This window comes from Macaca mulatta, chromosome 6 (assembly GCF_049350105.2).
Source record: "Macaca mulatta isolate MMU2019108-1 chromosome 6, T2T-MMU8v2.0, whole genome shotgun sequence".
Classification (NCBI taxonomy): Eukaryota; Metazoa; Chordata; class Mammalia; order Primates; family Cercopithecidae; genus Macaca; species Macaca mulatta.
The window spans coordinates 180,276,003-180,299,237 of record NC_133411.1 but is presented as its reverse complement, the minus strand read 5'-3'; the positions used below and the strand labels follow the sequence as shown (position 1 = coordinate 180,299,237).

Sequence of the window (23,235 nt, the reverse complement as noted above, 5' to 3'; positions counted from 1 at the left end):
CACAGAGACAGAGCTGAATCCCACAGACACAGGGGACAAGACCCAAAGAGGCGGAACCCAAGGAACAAAGCTGGAGGGTGAGTTTGTTTTCCCCAAGCCTGGGGTAAAGTCCCCGAGACCCGCAAGAGCAGCAGGGGAGCTGGGAGCCAGTGAGGGGCTGGGCCCCCGGTCCGGGGCCCTGCGAGGGCTGGACGGTAGCTGACCAACTGCAAAGATCCCAGTGCTGACACAGCTGCTGGCTGCTCTCCAGGCGTCTTCCCCCAGTGAAGAACCATCCTCACTACAGACAGCACTGAGGGGTCACCCTGAGTCAGCCCTCCCTCCTTCCCCACTGAAGGCAGACCAGGTCTTGAGAGAGGGAGAGAGAGGCGGAGTTGGAGGAGAAGGTATCCTTGCTGGAGTCGCTTCCCCGTCCACTGTAACACACACACCCATGCACACACACACAGACTGCTGTATATGGTCTTTTCTCAAAGGTGCCCACAGTTCTCTTTCTCCATATGGACACACCAGAAAGTCGGGGGGAAAAATCAGTAGGGTTCATCGGGAGCTCTATTTAACCCTAGCTGTAGCTCTAGTGCCGCCATGTCAGTCAGGGGGTTGGTGAGGTGTGGATGGTCCTCCCTGGGGATAGAAGTTGTGGGACATGAGCTCAGAGGGGCAGGGGTTTAGGTGGAGATAGGAAGTTCCATTCCCAGCTGGGAGAGCTCCTGAAGAAAGCTGGGTCTGATGATCGCCCTATCCCCATTGCACAGTGCAAGGTTGGCTGGATAGAAAGGAAGAGTGGTGGGAAAGGAGGGAGGGAGCACTGATTTGCCAAGTACCTACTGTGCACTGAGATCTGTGCCAAACAGAAAGAAGCCCCTTTGCCCCAGTGCGCCAGGGGAAATGATATCTGCCACGCACCCCGACACACACAGACGTCAACCGTACATTCACTTGCTCAAGCATACACTGAGAGCGTCTTCGTGGTTGGCCCTGTGTACTGGGGATGCAGGAGTGAACAAGACAGACAAAACCTCCACCCTCCAGGAGTTTACACTCTAAACACGGGAGACAGATAGTGGGTAACTAAATATATAACAGAAGGTCAGATAGTGACAAGTGCTAGGAAGTGGGGACAGAGCTGGGAACTCTCTGATAAGGTGACAATAGTACAGAAGCCTGAGTGGGTGAGGGAGCAGGCCAGGGGGATATCTGGGAGAAGAGCATTCTCAGGACAGCAAATACAGAGGCCCTCAGATGGACAGCGCTAGGGCGTTTACAGGATGCCCGGAAGGCTGCTGTGGCTGCGGCCACGTGAGCAAGGAGCTGAGGCAGAGCCTGAGGCTGCCACAGGATCAGGAGCCAGGCACACCAGGCCTGCAAGCTGACTCAAGGACATGAGTGTTACTCGAAGTGAGACGAGCACCTCTGCGCTGTGGAGGAACTCGCTCACATTTTGGGATGTGCGTGGAAAATGGACCGTGGGGGCTCAACTCTGAGACTAGGGGTCCCTGCTACGTCAGCCACCCAACCAGTCCAAAGGACCTCTGGCAACTACCGGAACGAGGGAAATAGGGAGGAGAGGACCTCCTCCCAGCTCCACCGCCAACTCAGCAATAGCCCTGAAGCCCCCACGTTCCTCCCTGTGTGAGCCACTGAGGGCAGCCCCCGGTTCCACTTTGAATTGCCCGTACATATTTTATGCATCCTTCTGGCCGCCTTTAAAGGGGCCCTGCTCTCTGCCAGGCCTTGTGATGGACTTGGCGACATGGCAAAGAACAAGACAAGGTCACTCCCTCCAAGGAGCTCACACTCTCACAGGGCACCAGCCATGTCAACAGATGGTTCCACCGCAGCAGGACCCTTGTTGGGACAAGGGCGAGCACAGGGGCTCCGGGGCTCTGCACCCAGCCCGGGGGCTCAGGGAAGCATCTGCACGGGGGCCGCTGACTCCCTGCGAAGCTGGAATCACAGACTCACCCCATGCCTGAGCTGGAGGAAGCTGCAGAGTACCAGCTGCATACCCTTTACCCCACCCACATTACAGGTGGGGAAACTGAGGCTCAGGGAGAGAACGGGTGGGCTCACAGTCATGTGGAAAGTTCATAGCCTAGGTTCTTCCTACTCAAAGTCAGCCTCTAGTAAGGAACAGGGGGCCCTAGACTGAAGGCTCCTTGATGACTGGGACAAGGCATGTCACTCACCACAGCAGCCGCCTCCCCTGGTGCTTGTGCTTGGTAATTTATGTTGAATGAATAAGTGAGTGAGGGGAGACACACCCAATCAGGGGAGCCAAAGGCCCTCCTCCCTCATGGGGCAGACCTTGCTGCTGGGAATCACTGGAGGACGCCTCCTCTACCTGCATCTAACCTGCCAGGGTCCCACTGACAGCAAACAGGAGCACCGCTTCTTCTTCCCTCAGGTCCTTTCTGGAAGCCTCTGGAGCCAGTACCTGATGGCAGCTCCTCACCCGAGCCCACGACAGCACCACCGCCCCACACACCCACAGTAAGGAGGTCAGGTGGTGATTATTAATACTGGTTTAATGATCACATAATCTTTGAGCAAAAGATTCTCCCATTTCAATTTCCCTGTTTGTAGAAGAGGAAACAGGATCAGAAAGGCTAACTCAGATCCACGGTCTCCCACTCGAAAGTGGTGGAGCCAAGATTCAAATCCCATTGGATTCCCGAGTTGACAAGCTCAGTCCTCCAAATACCATCTCCCTGGCTAGCAGGGCCCCTGTGCTGGCCTGCCCAGGGTTATTCTGGGCGACGTCAGTCTGGAGGCTGGCCGACGGCAAAATGGGGTTTTTTCAATCATTTTTTTTCTCAGAGAAATCTTTTTTCAAATAAAATCAGGCAGGAATATCCAATCATAAGGTTTCATAAACTTTAAAAGCAGAGTTGCCCCAGAAACTCCCCGATGCTGGAGTCTCCCTGCGTGTGGCCTCAGCTGGCCCCTCCTTCTGAGGAGTTGGTGCCTCCCCCTCTGGTCACATCCCAGGCTTAGGAACATCCACCTTGAGGGCAGGTGGAGGGGGCCTTCTCCTCCCCACTTGGCAGATAAAGAAATTAAGCCCAGACATGGAGGCTCTTCCCCAGCTCTGCAGGATGCTCAGCGGCAGAGCTGCGGCTGGAACTCAGTGTCCTGCTTCTCATTCCAGTGGTGTTCTTTGACTGGCAACTGCCTGCAGGACAGAGTGTCCAGCACCAAGGGCAAGAAGAGGGGGGGCTGATATTATCCCAGGTGGGCAGGATGTCCCTGCCCCACAACCTCCCACCTGCCAGATATTCAACTACCTAAGTCTCCAGCCCTCTGGCCAGCTGTGCTCTCCCTCCAGAACCCAAAGCAAGGCTGAGAAAGTCCCTTATTCCTGGAGCAGCCCACTCTCTGAGCCCCTCAAGCTTTTCGGTACTGGGAAAGCTTTAGGGGGCCACAGGGAGACCCTCTTGCAGAATACCAAGGTGCGGAAGCCCCACTGACATCTAAGCAGATTTCACTGAAGGACCACCCACTGCTGTGCAGCAGGCCAAGAGCCCCTGAGCAGGGCACCCAGACCCTCGTGCCCACCCACAGAGCCGGCACCTCAGGATTCTGGCCTTTACAGAGGCAAATCTGAGTTTCTGAGTGTCCGTGTGATTCCAGATTCCAGGTGTTTACAGGGATGTATCCGTGGTGTTTGCTGAGACTCTGAGACTGCATGTTATCAAATCACACGATTCTGACAAAGTGTGTGGTACATCTCAGACTGCATCATTCTCAGTGGGAGCAGGTTCCTCAACAGAACTGTCCTGGGCGCCCTGGCCGCCCTCCCCCTGAGACAAGGCGGGCCCCTAATGCAGGGCAGCCCCACCCTCCTGCCCCGGCTTGGCCACATAAATCACCCTCCCAATAATATTTGTATTGATGATCTAGATTGGAAGCCTCAGTTGGCTCCATTGTCTCACTTCCTCTCCCCGGGCTCACAGCTGGGGTCCCTTGGCCTCATCTGTGTCTCTAATGTGGCATTTAAATGGAGCAGCAGCAGCAAGGCCCTGCACTGCCCTGGGTGTCAGGGGGTGGGAGGAGTACAGAAACATATTCCTTGAGAGAGGATCATAAAAATCTTAGAAAGTGTGGTGCTGGCAGAGAAGCCAAGAAGGCCTAGTCCCTAGGTCCTGGAAGTGCCGCCCACTGGCCCCACCCAGGCGCTTGTCAGATGCAGCAACTCGGGCCCTGCCCCCGAGACCCACTGAACCAACACGGGCATTTGGACAGGATCCCTTTGTGGTCACACGCATGTTACACTTAAGAAGCATGGCGGGGCGCAGCGGATCATGCCTGTAATCCCAGCACTTTGGGAGGTCAAGGCGGGTGGGTCACCTGAGGTCAAGAGTTCGAGACCACCCTGGCCAACACAGCGAAACCCCGTCTCTATTAAAACTACAAAAATTAGCTGGGCGTGGTGGCGGATGCCTGTAGTCCCAGCTTCTCGGGAGGCTGAGGCAGGAGAATCGCTTGAACCCGGGAGGCAGAAGTTGCAGTGCGCTGAGATCGTGCCACTACACTCTCCAGCCTGGGCAACACAGCAAGAGTCTGTCTCAAAAAAAAAAAAAAAGAGAGAAGAAGAAGAAGCACTGCTTTAGCCCAACCATTGCATCATGCAGAAGAGAAACCAAGGCCCAGAGAAGGCAAAGGGCTTGTCTGAAGTCACACAGCAGGAAAGATTCTCTGAGCTCCCAGTTCAGGCAGAGGGAATGAGAGGGCGAGTTGCTTCTGGGGTGAGGGGCTGGCCATTTCCGGGCTCCCCTCCCTCTCGAGCTCCCGCCTCCTGTCTCAGGGTGTGGACAGATGGTTCAGACCAGAGTCTGACCCCCCTGTACTCTCCCAGCCTGGAGGGGCCAATGAGAGCTCTGGGGACTCCCCAGAAGGGCACCTCCTCCCGCCACGGCCAGCCAGCTGCCCCTTCTGGCAGCAACTGGACAGCAGATCCCAGGGAAAACCACCACCTGGGTCAGCCCAGCACAGCCAGGCGTCTGTGGAGGGGGGCACGAGGGATGGGAGGCCCCATAGAGGCGGCCAGCAGAGGGCCTGGGAGAGGTGGGGAGGAGGGAAGCTGTGGTCCGAAGAAGGGAGGCAGAGCTGGTGGGGAGGGGGACAGAGAGGTGGACAGAAACAAAACAGGGAACGGGGAAGAGCCGGGAAAGGAAGAAGGGGAAAGAGAGTGGAAAGGGAGCAGAGGCGGTGAAGAGTGATGTCGGGGAGAAGGGAGGCAGCTGGTCCGGAGGTGCACAAGCCCAGTGTGGCCCAGCCCTACCCAGCCTGGCCTGGCCTGGCCCAGCCCCCAGTGACGGTGCAGCTGCCACACTTGGGCCCTACTATGAGGTCAGTCCTGCCCCGGGGCTGAGGGAAAATAAATGGTGTCCAAGATAAAAGGTCCAAGAAATTATTTGTCTTGTTGTCATGTCCTGACTGCAACGGGCAGGGCTGGCAGGCAGGCGGGGCATCACCCCCAAAACACTCAGGCTGGCAGGTTTGGCCCCACACACAGGACCACAGCCCCAGATCCCCAGAACCTGGGCCTGAGAAGGCAGGAATGGGTGGGGGCAGGTGCTTTCCCAGTGAGTGGCAAGGACCAGGAGGCCTCGCAGCAGTCTCCGCTTTTCCTGCCTGGCAATTTTAAATAAATAATCTGTGTGGTATTTGCTCAGTGTCTGTCTAGGCCAGATGCCCTCCAAGCTCTGGGAAGGCGGAGCGCTGCCTGTTTCGCTCACTGCTGAGCACCTTTGTGGACCAGGGCCTTGAGATGTCTCACTCCTCCCAGCCATTGCAGAGGCAGCACAGGCAGGGGAGTGGGGAGAGCTCCCAAGTACTCCAGGAGGGTTGGGCAGTTCCAGGGTCAAGGGCAGGTCAACAGGACCATGGCCCAAGGTGTTACGCATGCCACGTATCACAGGTGCACAGGCTCAAGCTCAAAGTGCCCATATGCACACGTGCACATAACACACACACTAGGCTGATTTCCACCACCAGCAGCTTTCACAAAGCATCACCTAGAGGCTCCTGCCCCTTGAAGTGGCCGAACCTGGGGCTGGTGAGTGGTGGCATGGGAGCAGCCACCTGCTTTAGGCCATCCCAGGCAAGCCCCTGATACCACAGCAAATGCCACTTAGGGGGCATTTACCAGCCAAAGATCTTCTCATTCACATCTTCAGTAAGTACGCCTGACAATGCTCTCAAGGATTCACTATTGCATCCCCATTTTCCATTTTACAGATCAGGAAACAGACCCAGAAAGGATCAGTGCCAGGTCCAAGATCACAGAGCCAGGACCAGCAGAGCTGGCATTTGAACTTGAGGTCTCTGAGGCCAGGAAGGACATGTATACGGGGTAGGAGAAGAGGGTTGGCACATACCATACTTGTCCCCATCCTCGCCGCGGGCACTGATCCTGCGGCCCAGGACCTGGATGTGTTTCCCACTGGTCCGGCTGTAGAGCTGGTACAGCCGCAGCTGCTTACGGCTCACATCGTCCCGAGCCCGCGTCTGGTTCTCCACGTGGATGCGGAAGTCCACGTTCTCCTCGGCAACCAGCACCTGGGCAGGGAAAGGGACATAATGAGCCACCCCAGATGTCCCAGACCCACTGCATGCAGGAGCCAGCCACGCTCACCACAAAGACCAAGGGCATGTCTACACCGGCTCTGAGCCAGGCCGTGGCACACACTGATAACCACCCCCTCACTACCCCCATTCAAAGACAAGGCAATGGGGGCTCTGAGAGGTGAGGCAAGTTGCCCAAGGTGGTCCAGCCAGAAAGTGGCAAAGCTAAGAATCAGGCCTAGGTCTATGTGACAACAAAGCTTCTCTTTCCACCACAGCCCCCAGTTAAAGCAAGAACAATTCTCGGTAAAGTGGTGGGGCAGAGCCCCTACCCTGATTCCATCCCGGGGTAGCTGTGAGGACTAAGTGAGCAAATGGGAAGAAAAGTACTCAAATCCACATGGAGACGGGTGAGGAACGAGAGGGGACGGAACGCTGCATCCATGGGGAAAGAGGAAGGCCTGGAGAGCCTCATCCGGGGAACCAACAGGCCAAGTCCTCTGTGACTTCGCCCCCTGCAGCTGATGCTGGGGTCTCCTCCCCACACCCTAAGGGTCCTCATGCTCGCTCCCACACCATTTGCCCACATCCTTAACTCCTCTGGTGAAGCCTTTGTTTTGCGTCTGCCACCAAAATTCCAGCTCCCTTGAGGCTTAGCTTGTGCCTGTCCACATCCTTCAGGAAGCCTTCTCTGGTTACACCAACACACACCGCGCTCATCTTCCTTCCCCTCTCATTGGGACGACTTGCACCTGCCTCCTCACTGGCCTTCTGCTTTCACTCTCGCCTTCTGGTAGTCTCTCTTTACCAAACCCAATCCCCTCTTCATACTCTCCGGGGCCTCCCATCACACTGTGGTGAAGGACTCCTCCAAGGCCTCAAGGCCCTGCAAGGCGAGCCCCTGAATGCTTTTCCACTTTCCTCTCCCACCACTCCCTCCCCACCAGCCACGCTGGCCACTGGCCACCTTGGCATGACTCTGGGCATTCCAAAATCAAAGCACACTCCTGCCCCAGGGCCTTTGTACTTGTTCTTCCCTCCGCTTTGATGCTCTTTCTCAGATCCTTACATTCTAACCCCTTGAGCTCACTCGGGTCTCTGCTCAAATGTCACCTCCTCATGCAGGCCTTCCTGGACCCCTTTCTGAAGCCACCTCCAGCTCTGACACTCTCCCTCCCCCCACCATGCTTTGTGCTTCTTTCCAGCACTTATCTGGGTTCTGTCTTTTGGCCCCAGTAGACTGGTAGCACCATCAAAAAAAAAAAAAAAAGAGAGAGAGAGAAAGAGAAAGCTGGAGCAGTGTCTCTCATTTGCCACTATATCCGCAGCACCTAACACGGTAGAAACTCAAACCCTTCTCGAATGGATGCATGAACAAATGTTGAAAAGGCCTGGAGTCCTGTTGTGCCATTTAGCATTGGGGCAGGGTCCCCTGTACCCTTCTGGTTGTATGCATGTCCTATCCCATGTCAGCCATAAGGCTGAGCCATTCCTGAAGCCCAGACAGCATTCTGGGTTTGTCCCCTGCGTGCCCACAAAGTCTATCACGATGCTAGGCACAAGGGACCCCCATTCCCACGCTGGCACAGCCCCACTCAGCCCATGGCAGAGCTCTTAGGACCCTGGCTGCCAAAACATCTGTCTCACCTCTCAGCTGTGAGCTCCCAAGGGCAGGCCTGTGTTTCCTTCATTTGCTACAGTAGGATCTCTGTCCCCAAGCAGACCTGCATGTATCTCCTGATCCTGGACTGGGCCCGCAGGTATGTCGGCAGGACCACATTGTTGAAGCTTCACGATTGTCCTCAGGGCGGAAGCATCATCCCACATTACGGATGAGGAAACTGAGCAGTAACGCAGAATTAACCCCAGGCCTTGTGACCCCAAAGACTGTGTTTCCTGTGCCCCACCCCTGCAGGCAGCCCCAGGCCACTGCCTTGCAGGGCCCTTCCTGCCCCACCAGTGCCATCAGGAGCTGGCCCTGGGTTCAAAACCCAGGGTGTGCCACTCTCCAGCTAAGGAACCTTATGCAAGTTATTAAACTCTAGTGCCTGTTTCCTCGCCTATAAAATAGGGTGATGATAACAGCACCCTCCTCGTGAGTGGCTGAAAAGATTAAATATATAAAGCCATATATTAAGCGCTCAGAGCCGTGCCTGGCTCACTAGGGGTAACTAGTGGGAGAACACAAAGGAGTTTTTCACGGGGCTCTAGGTGAAGCCCTGCAAACCAGATTAGCATGTGGGAAGATACTATTGCTTTTCATAGTCCTGACAACCATGCACCATGAGAACGCTTTTCACCCGCACTGAACGGATGCAGACACTATGGCCCAGAAAAGTTAAGTCCATTGCTCCAAACCACACAGCCCAGTGAGGCAGGGCCTGGCCTGCTGTCCCACCAAGTGTGCCCCCTCTTCACTTCCCCCTCCCCTCAGTGGCCACACACATCACCACTCCACCACTGGCAGCCCGGGTCTGATACCTGGGGCCCACCTCCTTCCACATCCTGCTGCTCAGGGACAGAAGAACTCCAGTGCCCCTGAGGCCCACACCTGGTGGGCATTTGTCCGGAAGATGCCCCACCCGTGGCCTTTGACCTTCCTGGAATGACTTCCAGAGGTGGCTAGCCCTGTCCCCTCCCCCAAGGCAGGCCTCTGGCGTCCCCTCCCTGTCCTCCAACTCTCCTCCTGCTCACAGGAGACCTTATCGACCAGAGGTCAAACCAATCTCCTTCCCCCGGGTCCCCGAGGGGAGCTGCCCTGCCCCAGAAGCCGGCCTCCCATTAATGATTTTCTCCCTGGCCCACTGGACAGAGGCAGCGTGGGTGACCCAGGGTCAGCAGGGGCTATCGGGTGGCACTTCCCCAGGATGCGGGAGGGAACAATCCATCTTGCCCAGCTCTCACCATTGAAGCCCCACTCTGTGGCCAGATCAACTCCCAGGGAGGCGGCGGGGGGTAGCCTCTGGTTTGGAAACAAGGTCCGTTCTCCTGGAAAGGCAGGAGGCACCCCAGGCTTCCCAGGCAAGACCTCTGGAGGGTGTGACACCCCCCACCCCAAAGCCTTTCCTAGCCCCACCTCCCAGGCTGGGTGAGGGCCCCCAAACACTCTACTGCAATGGCTTATTGTCCCAAGTCCAGTGTGACTGGTTCATCCCTGAATCTCAGTTCTGCCCTCAGAAGGCAACCAGCAAACGCATGCCAAAAGGCTGAGGCCAAAAGCGAGGGAAACCTGGAGGCCAACATCAGCCCTCCCACTCACCAGCCAGAGTGCCCCACAGAGGGATGTGTTAAGGCAACTGACTGCTCAGCATTCCTCTGTTCCAGACACGTTGCTAAGAAGACCCCTAGGCCAGTCACGGTGGCTCAGCACTTTGGGAGGCCGAGGTGGGCGGATCGCTTGAGGCCAGGAGTTCAAGACCAGCTTGAGGAGTTCAACACCATCTTAACATACTGAAACCCTGTCTCTACTGAAAATACAAAAATTAGCCAGGTGTGGTGGTGCACGCCTGTAATCCCAGCTACCCAAGAGACTGAGGCCGGAAAATCACTTGAACCCGGGAGGCAGAAGTTGCTGTGAGCAGAGATCACACCACTGCACTCCAGCCTGGGTGACAGAGTGAGAATCTGTCTGAAATAAATAAATAAATAAATAAATAAATAAATAAATAAATAAATAAAATTTTAAAAATAAGAAGAAGAAGAAAATGACCCCTAGACATGGCACCTCAATGACCCGTGGAGGTGAGCACCAGTTAAAGCCCATTTCAAGGTCTGCAGCCAGAGTACATGCATAGTGGGGCTGCCTTGGGAACATCCACTTCTCCTGTGCTACTAGCCGGGTGGCAGATCACTTGGCTCGGTGCCCTGCAAGGAGGACCTATCTTCAAGGTCTTCCCAGTACAGTCAGTGTTGCTGTCGGCCTGGCTAACACCCCTCCAGGCATACAATGATCAGGGGTGTTGAAAAGCTGCGGTTTGAACAAAATCAAATTGTTGAAACTCTTTTTTTCTTTTTTGAGACTGAGTCTCACTCTGTCGCCCAGACTGGAATGCAGTGGCACAATCTCGGCTCACTGCAACCTCCACCTCCCAGGTTCACCTCACCTCCCTGATTCTCGTGCCTCAGCCTCCCCAAGTAGCTGGGATTACAGGTGCCCACCACCACACTGGCTAATTTTTGTATTTTTGGTAGAGATGGGGTTTCACCATATTGGCCAGGCTAGTCTTGAACTCCTGACCTCAGGTGATCTGCCCGCCTCGGCCTCCCAAAGTGCTGGGATTACAGGTGTGAGCCACCATACCCAGCCTGCTGCAACTCTCAAAAGGAGAGAAGGGTTGGTGCATAAAGCAAGTCTTCGACAGAGACAAGGTGCCTTTTGTCATTCTACCTTGCCTGCCACGCCATGCACATGGATTATCTTTTGGGCCTAGGGTCCTCTTCAGCCTAAGATTCCAGTTGTCCCCAGCCCCTGCTTCCCCTGCCTCGAGGGCTTCCGTCCTGGTAGAAATCTTCACTCTTCCAATGCAGCAAACACACAGAGGCAAGGAGGCCCCAAGAGGCTCAAATCCCTCCCCCAAGCCTGCCAAGGTCCCCCGGCCCTGGGGACAATCATGGGGCTCAGTGGCACAGAGCCCACCCACCTTCTGCCTTTGGTTCCATCCTCTCCCAGTGCAGGTCTTAACACAAAACGTGATGCCATGTCCCTGCCCGGGCTCCCTATTACCCGGGACAACAGCCAAGTGTCATCCTTACAATCAAGCCCCGTCTACCTTGCAAGCTTCCCCTCTTAGGCACCTTGGTAAGAACCTTCCACGGGGTGAAAAGAGGTTGAGGTGAGCCCCCAGCCTAGTGCCAGCTTCAGGGATCAACCAAGGCACCATCTCACACCAGGGCATCCAACAGCCTCCATCACTCCCTCTGGCCTGAAGACCTCAGCCTCTCCAGCCCACTCGTGGCTGAAAAGCATGTTTGGGATTTTCCTCTTTCTTCCTGGCCCCCCTTTCCACCTCCCACAAATGTGCATCACATCACACATCACCTATGTACACACACCACACAGGCAACACTAACACGGCAACCAACACTGACTGACCTTAGCTGTCACCTGGCTTCACCCTCAGTCAAGCAACTTATTTGACTTCTTTAGCTCTCAGTTTTCCCATCAGCAAAATGGGAACTGTTTACAATACGTATCTCAGAAAGAGATTATATTAGTAACAATCATGACTCTTTTTCCTTTAGTTTTGTTTTGTTTCTTAAACAGCCACTGTGTGTTGAGCACTTCCTCTGTGCTAAGAATCTCTTGAGGGACATCTTCGTATGTAATGCCCAGAACAACCCTATGACTTGCTACGATTTTTTTTTGAGACACAGTCTTACTCTGTTGCCCAGGCTGGAGTGCAATGGCGTGATCTCGGCTCACTGCAATCTCTGCCACCCAGGTTCAAGCGAGTCTCCCGCCTCAGTCTCTGGAGTAGCTGGGATTACAGGCGCCTGCCACCATGCCTGGTGAATTTTTGTAGTTTTTAGTAGAGACGGGGTTTCACCATCTTGGCCAGGCTGGTCTTGAACTCCTGACCTCATGATCCACCCGCCTCGGCCTCCCAAAGTGCTGGGATTACAGGCGTGAGCCACTGCGTCCAACCTGTTACGATTATATCCCCATTTTACAGAGAGGGAAACTGAGGCTCAGAGAGGTTACAACACTTTTATGTCACAGAATTGGTGAGAAACTAAGATTCAGATCCAGCCCAGGCTCTCTCCTGCTTTGCCCTCACCTGCCACTGTTCTCCCTCCTCTTCCTCACCCACCTCCTTTCTACTTTTCCAGGATGACAACTGGTTCAGGCCACAGGCCACAGTTTGGGGGCAAAGAGGTTGGAATATTGTCCACAAAAAAGCTGAAGCCCTTAAGCCTTCTGCTCCCACTCAAGAGAGAGGGATGGGGCCCCACAGCCTCTCCCGCCCAGGTCCCCATCCTCTGATCCTTGAGGCTTCATGTAACCCATGCTCCTGTCTCCAGGCAACCTGCCCAGAAAGGGAAGGTTTCCCTGGTCCCAGGAGGGGCAGCCCCCAGACTTTCAGCCACATTCCACACCACCTGCCTCCTCCAGCAGCAGCAGCAGCAGCATCGGGCCAGCCAAGGCTTTCAGATCTTCTCCAAACTCTGGATTCAAACTGGAGACCTTCACTCCTCTCCAGCGAAAATGCAGTCTCCACTCTGGAGAGAAAATCCACTCTCTCCACCTGAAAATGCAGCTCCCCTAACTCTTCCTGGACTCTGGCCCAAGGGGCACTCTCTGGATTACTGTAATTGAGAGTGAAGCTCACATTGGCTCCCACTGGCTGGGCACCTGCCCCCATGCCAGGCCCATGTCCACTCCTCACACAACCTAAGCAGCCGAAACTATTACTATCTCTGTGTTCCAGGTGACAAAGGAAGACACAGAGAGGCCATGAGACTGGCCCAAATTGAACAGAAACTGACAGAGCCACAATCTGAACCCATCTCTGGATCTGAAGCCCATGAGTTTCCCATGGACGGAAAGGGGAGGAGGAAGGCTGGGCCCACCCTGAATCTGAGTGTGGCTCCAATGGGTGCCCCCACGTCCTCAACCCCAGGCTTCTGGCCTCTTGCCTGTCACACTCCGCACACCAACTCAGCCAGGACAGACAGTGATGCCGCAAAGGGCCCTTCCCCACCCCCCAGCCTGTCCATTAAGCTCCCAGGGCTATCAATGTATTGATTGGCGGGGCTGAGCCATCAGCAGGGGAGGGGGCGCTGCAGGATAGGGGGCTGGGCCTGAGGGTTGGCTTCCTCTCCCCATACATCAGCCTTCATGGTACAGATCGTCAATATGGGCCCCGCTGCTGCAGGCAGTCAACCCTGGAGCCATAAAGACGATGCCCTGTTCTCTCCCTCCCTTTCCTCTTCCCACCGATCCCTGTTTCAATTCCAGCTCTCTAAAGCCCCCGGGTAGGGAGAGTAGCCATCCATGCCCATGAGATAACAAACAAGCCCTTTATTCCAGCATTCAAAACCCACTACAGTCTTTTCCATCACCCCCATTCCTGGGAATGGATGCGCCAGCCACCCCAGTCACGCGGAGGCTCACAGTGTCCTCTTCACCCAGTTTGCTCTTATTTGAAGATCTGCACGAAGCATCGACCCAGGCCAGACCCTCTTGCCCCAGAGTCTGGTTCCGGGCCTGTCATCAGAGTCCCCACTGCACCCTTGAGCTCTTGCTCTCCAGCACATACCCCCCGTTCTTCTCAAGTCTCCAAGGGCTAGGATAGGTGCTGGCCCTTGCTGTGCCCCAGCCCCTGGCACAGATGAGTGGGTGGGGGGAGTCAGTCTGGGTCCCCACCCCCAGAGAACCTCTCCGCCAAACCTCCACTCACTGACCCAACATTCCTCCAGCATGCCAGGTCTGTGCCAGGTGCCATGGTGCCTGCAGCACAGGTCAGACCTCCCTTTGACTTCCAAGAACCCGTGGGCTGGTGGACAAGCTGGCCTTGAGACACCCCAGAGTTGAATGCAGATACACAGCTCACGTTTACTCAACACTTATCATGAGCCAGGCGCTATGCCAAGTGCATCCCCCGGGCAGGGGGAACTCACCCTTCCAGCAACCCCGGGAGGGAGGTTCTGTCCTAATGCCTACAGGAATGATAAGTCACAGAGAGGCCAGTCAATCACTCAATCACATGGCCAACTGAAGCGTGCTGGGCCTGGAACCCATCCATCCCCGTGAGCCCCGCAGAGTGCCCTGGATCAAAGACAGTGGCCAAGTGCTATGCGATTCCAAGGCAGAAGGTGGGATGGGGATTGGGGGAAACAAGAGCTGCCCGAAGTATGTGCCATCTCTTCATGGAAGAAGAGCCTTGGGTACCTTCTTCATTCCCCTCAAAACCAGTCCAGGCCCAGGTATGCAGCAAGTGTCCCGTAAATGTTGGTGGATTGTTGATGATGAGCAGCACTATATTTAAGTGCCTACTACATGTCTGGTCATCAATTACTCCTACCAACAGGCCAGGGGAGTGGGATTAGTATCCTTAATTTGCCCATGGTGAGGAAGAGGAGACTCAGAGAGGTTAAGGGCCTTGCCCAAGGCCACACAGTCTTGAGTGGTAGAGTGGCAATTAAGTCCAGACTAAGTCCAAAGCCTGTGCTCCCAACTCAGACTGGAGGAGGCCTGATGCCACTGAGCCAAGGAACACGTCCTTTCTAGCTTTCTCTAGCACCCCATAGCATGTTATGTACCTAACACAGACAATATCATTGATTGAACAACTACTTTTACTCAATTATTCATGGAGTGTTTTGCCATTGTGCTAGCTACTCTGTGTGCAATATACCACTTAGTTCTCACAATAACCCTTAAGAAGTAGGTATTTCTCTCTTTTTTTTTTTTTTCCAGATGGAGTTTCGCTCTTGTTGTCCAGGCTGGAGTGCAGTGGCGTGATCTTGGCTCACTGCAACCTCCGCCTCCCAAGTTCAAGCGATTCTCCTGTCTCAGCCTCCTGAGTAGCTGGGATCACAGGCACCCATTAAGCCCGGCTAATTTTTGGTATTTTTAGTAGGCATGGGGTTTCACCATGTTGGCCAGGCTGGTCTCGAACTCCTGACCTCAAGTGATCTGCCCATCTTGGCCTCCCAAAGTGCTGGGATTATAGGCGTGAGCTACTGCACCCGGCCAGAAACAGGTATTTCTCATGATCCTATTTTACAGATGGGGACACTGAGGTGTAGAAAATTGAAGGTTAAGGAATATTTGCTGAGCAGCTGCCAAGAAGCACAGCCAGGATGCAACCTAGGTTTCCCCTACGCCAAAGCCTATGCATTCAAGCATTACAGAAGCCACTGACCTCACCTCACTGATACCCAGGTGTGTAAATCAAAGCTCAGAGAGAGAGGTCAGTTAGCCTAGGCCAGAGCCAGGACTGGAACCCAGGTATTCAGGGATTCTTCTCTGTGGCCCACGTGGGGTTGTCTTTGGCCCCATCCTTGGCACAACAGCATTTTGAATGGCCTGAGGCCTTTTGCCACTGAGATGTCAGAGCAAACACACTGCTAGCAAGCCGGACCGAAGCCCAAGGGGCCTACTGACCTGCTGGGGTTTCAGAACAAATCCCCATGCTCAGGCCCAAAGTGCTGACAGGCCCAAGCCCCTTCTTTTTTTTTTTTTTTTTTTTGAGACAGAGTCTCGCTCTGTCACCCAGGCTGGAGTACAGTGGCCGGATCCCAGCTCACTGCAAGCTCCGCCTCCTGGGTTTACACCATTTTCCTGCCTCAGCCTCCCGGGTAGCTGGGACTACAGGCGCCCGCCATCTCACCCGGCTAGTTTTTTGTATTTTTTAGTAGAGACGGGGTTTCACTGTGTTAGCCAGGATGGTCTCGATCTCCTGACCTCATGATCCGCCCGTCTCAGCCTCCCAAAGTGCTGGGATTACAGGCTTGAGCCACCGTGCCCGGCTGGCCCAAGTCCCTTCTAAGGCCAGCCCTCCCCTCCATGCACTGCCACGGGGTCTTATGCATTAGAGAAGAGCTGACACAGCAAAAGCTAGGAGCATACAGAGGTTCCTCAGAGCAGCCCTCACCCACAGAAAGGAGAAATCAACACCTCCCCTCCCACAGTGATGACAAGACAGCAGCCCTGGGGAAGGACTCACTATACCTGCTGGGGGCGGGCAGGGGGCAAGGGAACCCTCCTAGAGTAAGAGGCTTAGGAGCGTGGTCCGGACTACAAACAAGAGTTTGGATCATGCACTGTCCCTCCACAACTATCTGAGGCAGTAGGGACGGTTTCCTTGGTTGCTTTTTCCCATTGTACACATGCAGAAGCTGAGACCCAGGAAGGTTAAGTAACTTGCCCAAGGTCACACAGCAAAGAGAAGGCAAAGCCACACTCCAGAGCCCTCAGACAAGTAAGCTTGAGTCCTAGAGTCGGGCAGACCCAGAGCTGAATCCAGCTCTGCCTCTCTCTTGCTATGTGACCAAAAGCAGGTTACTTCATGCCCCGGTGCCTCTCTTTTTCTTCCTCTGTAGAACTCCCTAGTTCCAGGCTGGTTGTGAGGCTTGACCTGGATAATGTGCAAAATCACATGGCGGGCCGGGCGTGGTGGCTCACGCCTGTAATCCCAGCACTTTGGGAGGCTGAAGCAGGCAGATCACGAGGTCAGGAGATCAAGACCATCCTGGCTAACACAGTGAAACCCTGTCTCTACTAAAAATACAAAAAATTAGCCGGGCGTGGTGGCAGGCGCCTATAGTCCCAGCTACTTGGGAGGCTGAAGCAAGAGATGACGTGAACCCAGGAGGCGGAGCTTGCAGTGAGCCGAGATCGCGCCACTGCACTCCAACCTGGGCGACAGAGTGAGACTCCGTCTCAAAAAACAAAACAAAACAAAACAAAAAAGCACACGGCAGCCGGGTGCGGTGGCTCACGCCTATAATCCCAGCACTTTGGGAGGCCGAGGCAGGTGGATCACCTGAGGTCAAGAGTTCAAGACCAGCCTGGCCAACATGGTTAAACTCCATCTCTACCAAAAACACAAAAATTACCCAGACGTGGTGGCATGCAGGCTGAGGCAGAAGGATTGCTTGAACCTGGGAGGCAGAGGTTGCAGTAAGCCGAGATTGCACCATTGCACTCCAGCCTGGGCAACAGAGCAAGACTCCATCTCAACAACAATAACAAAAAAAGCACTTGGTCTGTAGTGAGCGCACTATACCTGGTGGCCACCATGAATACTGTTGTTGTTTTTGGTGGCTTGATGTGCCTGCACCCCAATTTTCCACACCCACAAGTCTCCTGCTAGAGGACTAGGTCAGAACCAAAAGGCCCTGCAGACAATGGAAATCTCTTCCCGATCCCCCTCTAGTCTCCCTTTGGGGGTCCAGTGTGTCCTTGGAGCTGCCCAGGGCAGGGTAGAGGCTGCATCTGTGACCCTGATGGGTTGCCCCAAGCCTGCTGACACTGGCCGTGCCAATCACAAGAAATTCTAAAAATCCACCTCCTTATCTCAGAGCGGGTGACACTCCCGAGCTTCAGGAATGCTGGTGGGGAGCCCCGCCCCGTCTCCCTCCCCCACCTCCTCCGCTGGGGAAAGGCTGGAAGAGGACTGCTGAATTCTCCAGGCCCCAGCCCCCAAGTATCCCCCTCTAACTCTGGGACCCTCTCAGATCAACACATTCCAGGAGGATCAGGACCTGCAGACTCCAAGTCAGACACCCTCAAGCCCAGAGACGCCTACCTGGGCTCTAAACATCCCCCCCCTACACCAGAATCCAAAGAGAATCTCACTACAGAGCCCTAGCATGTCCCTAAGGACTCCACGGGCACACCAATGTTATTTCTGAATAATTTCAGGATCCTTTGAGAAGACGGTCCATTTGCTATGGCAGAAAGAATACAAGATCTTGAATCCAGCATGTTGGGTCTTAGCTATGACCCTGAACAAATCCCTTCCTCATTCTGTGCCTCGGTTTCTCCGTCTGTGAAACAGAATTGTTACCCTCTCTTACCTTGCCCTCCCTGTAGAATGGTTGAAAGAACCGAACCAGCTTCCCAATGTAAGGGACACTTTAGAATTTCTACAAGCACCTTCTTTTTCCTTCACGCAAATCACTGCTCCTCGGACTCAGTTTCTTCCCCTGCTAAACGGAAGGAAGATGTACGTGCCTGCCTCACTCCACTTCACAGTGCTGGGAGAGGAGGGAGCCGAATAGACAAGACTCTGCTCATCTGGCACTTTCTCCCTTTAAACTTAGAGGCCAGGGACTGACCAGACCTTATTCCCAAGGCAGCAAGAAGCAGGCTCCCAGCAAGCATGTGCTGAATGAATACCTGACTGTGGATGGATGGACAATGTTGCTTTAAGAAATTAAAAGGCCAGGTGGGTGGCTCACACCTGTAATCTCAGCACTTTGGGAGGCCAAGGCAGGCAGATCACCTGAGGTCAGGAGTTTGAGACCAGCCTGGCCAACGTGGTGAAACCCTGTCTCTACTAAAAATACAAAAATTAGCCCAGCATGGTGGTGTGTACCTATAATCCCAGCTACTTGGGAGGCTGAGGAGAGTCACTTGAACCCAGAAGACAGAGGTTGTGGTAAGCCGAGATCACGCCACTGCACTCCAGCCTGGGTGACAGAGCTCAAAAAAAAAAAAAAAAAAAAGTGCCATCCACTAACAGAGCATCGCATCCTCTTTTTGTCCCAAAGGACACTGTCTCCAGCTTCCCCATCCTAGCCAGCTTAAAGAAAGGGTCTAAACCTCACTGAGGAGGCTGGGTGTGGGGGTGGTCACGCCAAGAGGGGGCATGGAAGGAAACTTCCAAACTTGAACACTTCTTGTGGTGAGAGAGGAAGTGGCGCTGCAGGAGGGACAAGGGGCTAAGGGGCTGGCAGGAGGGACAAGAGGCCGGGGATGCCCCCCTGCACCCCGCCCGGCCTGGCCTGCGTCATGCCTGGTCTGTCTGGGGAAGGCCAGGACCTAGCCGAGCCTGGCGGCAGGAACAATGTCAGGCAGGTGCCGGCCGAGCTGCGGGAAAGGCCCAGCCCGGTGTCATTGTCAGAGCTCAGCCAAGTGCAGAAAAGCAATTTACTGGTCACGCCGCTTGCTCCCCACGGAAATTTTTAAAATTCTTCCAATTTGAGCTATCTACGGTGTCCCGAGTCGTGTGGAGAAGGGATGAAGGGATTTTATTAAATTCCCAGCTTCCTACTTCCTAGGGTGGCCAGCGGGTGAGGGCGGGGCTCACCACTTCGGGGGTGGGCAGGACGGTGTCTGGCATTGAATGTGCTCATGGAAACGTAGCTGGGGGCAGGGACCCATTCTGAGCCTGGTAGCGATGGACAGGAGGAAAGAAGGGGCCCAGAAACTCCACTGCTGAGACTCGTCCAGTCTTGGAAAACACTGAGGTGGGGGAGGGAAGGGTGTAGGCACATCCATTTCCCAGCAGCCACAGTGTGCCTTCCTGGGAGGATGAGAACTGGCAAAACTTCCCCACCCCTATCATATACCAGTTTAACTCCATGACCAACCATTTCACAAATGATGCGGCGAAGATTCTGGGGATCCACAGAGAGGGAAAGATGGCACTGGAGCTGGGGTTCAGGCCTAGGCCACTGGATCGCAAAGCCCTGAGCCCTTCCCTCCACGCAGAGAGGCTTCCCTGGGCCCTGCTCACCCTAAAGGAGCTTCAGCTGCTACCCGCTAAGTGTAGCCTACCCAAACCTCAGCAGGGAACAGGCCTCAGATTCCTGGCAGTTAACATCATGTGGCTCCCACCCCTCGTTTCAACCATTAAGGCCACCCGACTTTTGTTCCTATAGTGTAAATGGGGACATAAGCCTGACAACCTTGCCCATAACTCCCAGGATAACATTTCTTTCTCTTTAGGGGTCACAGATGTTTTGAAACTCTGTGGGGAGCAGACAACCCTCTTCCAGACACAGCACATTTAAGCACCATTTTTGTGCAATGTTTCAGGGGCCTCCCCCTCCCACAATCCCATCCTTTGACACTCCAAGGGTACATGGACCATGGGTTAAAAACATCAGTCCTATGGCACTTTGGATGCAGAAAGGCCGGTGGGGACAAAGGGGCGATGGAAGGGGGAAGGTGGAGGTGGTGGGGAGAGGAGGTTCCCTCACCTGCTCTAAGGCTGCCGTTTGACCTAACCAGGGCAGACCACCCAGCTCTTTCCCAAGATGCTGGCTCTAGCTCTGGCCAGGAGGTGGAGGTGGGATGCAGAGTCCACGCTCCCTCCCTCCAGCTCCCCCAGAGAACACAGAGACCACACAGCAGCCCCTCCTGGGCCCCACTTCAAGAAGAACCAAGAGCAGCAGGCATCCAGAGGCTTGAGCCACACGTCTGCAGGCCTCCCTGCTACTCCATGCCCATTTCATCACTCCTGCCCCCAGGCTCAGAACTCTGGAAAAGAGCTCTTGCCCAGGTCAGACAAGCAGACCCCCTGGAGTGACCCCGGGGCCTGCCCTCTGCTTGGGGACTCAGCTGCAGACCAGGCAGGCCATGCCTGGCACTGGCCTCCCTCTTTGACACCAGCCGTTCCCCACCCCCGCCCCCATCACCACACAGGGTCACATCTGCTTTGGCAAACAGCCAGTCTTAAGTTACTGACTCCAGTTATATTGATTCAAGGAGTCACTGGGGACTCCAGCCTGGCCAACAGGAGGAAAGAACCCATCAGTCCGTCCACCCTTCCGTCCCCAAGCCCTACTGGATGCCCCCAGCTCAGTGCCTATCAGGAGGGTAACAACCCTCTTCTGGGTGTGGAGGGAAGATAACAGGCCCACCACCGCCAAACACGGCGAGAGGCTGCTGAGTCCCAGCAGTGCTCAAGGCACACAACACTCCTTGAGCCAGAAAACCGGGAGAACCACCAATTTCCTGTGCTTAAGACTTGCTCTGGGGATCTCCTGAATCCAGAAGGCTAAGGTCTAAGATTCTTCTCTAATCCCGGAAAGCCACCTGCCTTCCACCGAGGGGGAAGGGTCAGACAACCTTCTTTTGGCCTGTGTCCAGTTCCTCCTGGCCTGGCCCCTTGCAGCGCTAGGTGGGTGGGGGCTTGGGGAGCTGACGCTTCCTATTCCCTTTGCCCGCCGCCCCCCACCCCCAACATGCAGAGGCAGCCCTGGTCTGGTTCTAATCGGGGCTGAAGTCGGCTCCCTTTTTCGCTCTTCTCTCTCCCTCCCCCCAACCCTTTTTCCTTCATTTCTACGGCTTTGGAAGCCAGAGCGTTCCAACTGTCTGTGTGCCAAGACCTTCCCGAGTCTGAAAGCTGCTGAAGTAACAGATCAGATTTTAGCAAGTGCTTTCCAGGCTGAGCGCCAAGCCCTCTTCTGATTCACGGAGAGCGAGCGAACGGGGAGCAGGCGGGGAACCAACGAGGGCTGCACCACCTTAGGCGAGGGAGTGCGGAGCGTGGCCCGTCCGGGAGCGGCCTCGCGGGCAACGGCCACTCGGCCTAGGCGCCCTCGAGGTTCCCCTTGTCCCGGGCGTGTGTGTGTCTGTATGTGTGTCTCAGTGCTGCAAGAGCCTTCAAAACCACAGAGTAATTTACAACTGAAGCTTTCTCCCTGGACTCGAAATCCACTCGGCTGAAAGCCTTTTTGTTTGGAAGCGGTGATGTTAAGGGAAGGTTGGCAGAGAAAATCCCTAGGTCCTACCCCTCGCTGACTGCGGGCAGGGGTCTTAGAGCCGGGTATATTGCTGCGGCTGAACCCGCCGGGTCTGCGGGATCTCCTTCCAGCCGAGGCCGACAGGGGCCGCGACAGCCAGCGCCGCCTCGGGCCCCGCGGCAGAGCCCCTTGCCCTTGGCCGGTCCCCCGCCGGCGCAGGGCGCGCGCGGAGCCGCCCTTCCGCGCCCTGGGAACAGGTGCACTGGGCTCGGCGCCCAGGAGGGGTGGGGCACAGGGAGGGGGCGCGGCCGGGGAAGGGGGGTCGGCGTGTACCGCGAGGCAGGGGCGGGAGGAGGTCAGAGTCAGGAGCCCACGTACCTGTACCTGGAAGCACAGCAGCAGGAAGTGTAAACACCTGCGGGAAACAGATGGAGAAGCGGTCAGTGGGACCTGAGGAGGGGGGCGCACGGACAGACAGACACTCAGTCGAACAGTCAAGCGAACGGACGGGCGGGTAGACAGAGGCACAGGGCACAGGCACACGGACAGACGGCCAGGCAGGGTGGGCAGCCCCGCGCGCGGGCGCTTACAGGCAAGTGCAGGCGGAGGGCGCTGAATACATCGCTGGGCGGGAGGGAGGCGGCGGCTCCTAGCCCAGCCTGCACATGTCCGCTCCGCGCGGCCGGGACCGGGCGCCTCCGCCGCCGCCGCCGCCGCCGCCGCCGCTGCTGCTGCTCCCTCCTCGCCGGCTGCTGCTGCTGCAGACTCTGCTGCTCCGGGGCGCTCCGCGGCGCGCCCTGCGGCATCAGCGCCCCGCGCGGCTCCTCCCGAGCGCTGCGCCCTCCGGGCTGGCGCAGGGGCTGCGGGGCGGCAGCCGCTATGCAGGAGGCGCCTGGCTGGTGCGGGGAAGCTTGCTTACTGCTGGCCGGCCGGCCGTCCGGGCGTCCGTGGGAGGTTGGCTTCCCGGCTCAGTTCGGGGACAGCATGCGCGGCGGGGCTGGAAGCCGGGTTGCACTCTCCGGCCCGGGCGCGGAGCTGCGTGAGGCCAGGGGTCAGCGCTCCGGGGTCGGGGCGCGCGGCTGCAGCACGAAAGCGTCACGGCCGCTCCGTCTGGGCGCCCGCCGGCTCATGTCTCCTCCTCCGCGTCTCTCCGGCCGTGCGCATCGCCGCCTCCCACCACTGGCGGCGGCCGGGGCGTTTTCTACGCGCGGGCGGCGAGGGGGCGGGGGGCCGGGGGCGGGCCCGGGCCAGAGCCGGCACAATGAGGATGCGGGGCCTGGGGGCTCCCCCCTCGGGGCGCGGCCGGACGGGCGCTCAGCTCGCCTGGGTGCGCCCAGCCCACATCAAAGGCGGCCCTGCCTGCTCGCCTGCCTGCCGCGGCCTCTCGCTGCCTCCTCCTCCTTCTCCCGGCGGCTCGGGGTTGGAGGGGAGGCGCTCAGACTCTCGGCGACGGAACCGGCAGCTCCGAAGGGGCAGGACCCACGAAACTGAAGCTGGTGAGCGCTGGAAGCCGTCGGAGCT

The 23,235-nt window shown here is 56.2% G+C and overlaps 1 protein-coding gene across 1 annotated transcript in view; it reads right to left on the bottom strand.

The window, feature by feature from the left end:
* The window catches only part of FGF18 (fibroblast growth factor 18), a 37,851-nt gene extending 14,908 nt beyond the window's left edge, over positions 1–22,943 (bottom strand). Inside the window, exons 1-3 of the mRNA XM_015141412.3 lie at positions 22,305–22,943; positions 22,093–22,129; positions 6,384–6,564 (exon numbers count right to left, since the gene is read on the bottom strand). Coding sequence (XP_014996898.1) covers positions 6,384–6,564; positions 22,093–22,129; positions 22,305–22,336 — 250 coding nt within the window. The 5' untranslated portion in view covers positions 22,337–22,943. The remainder of the gene's footprint in view (positions 1–6,383; positions 6,565–22,092; positions 22,130–22,304) is intronic.
* Between the last annotated feature and the right edge of the window lie 292 nt (positions 22,944–23,235).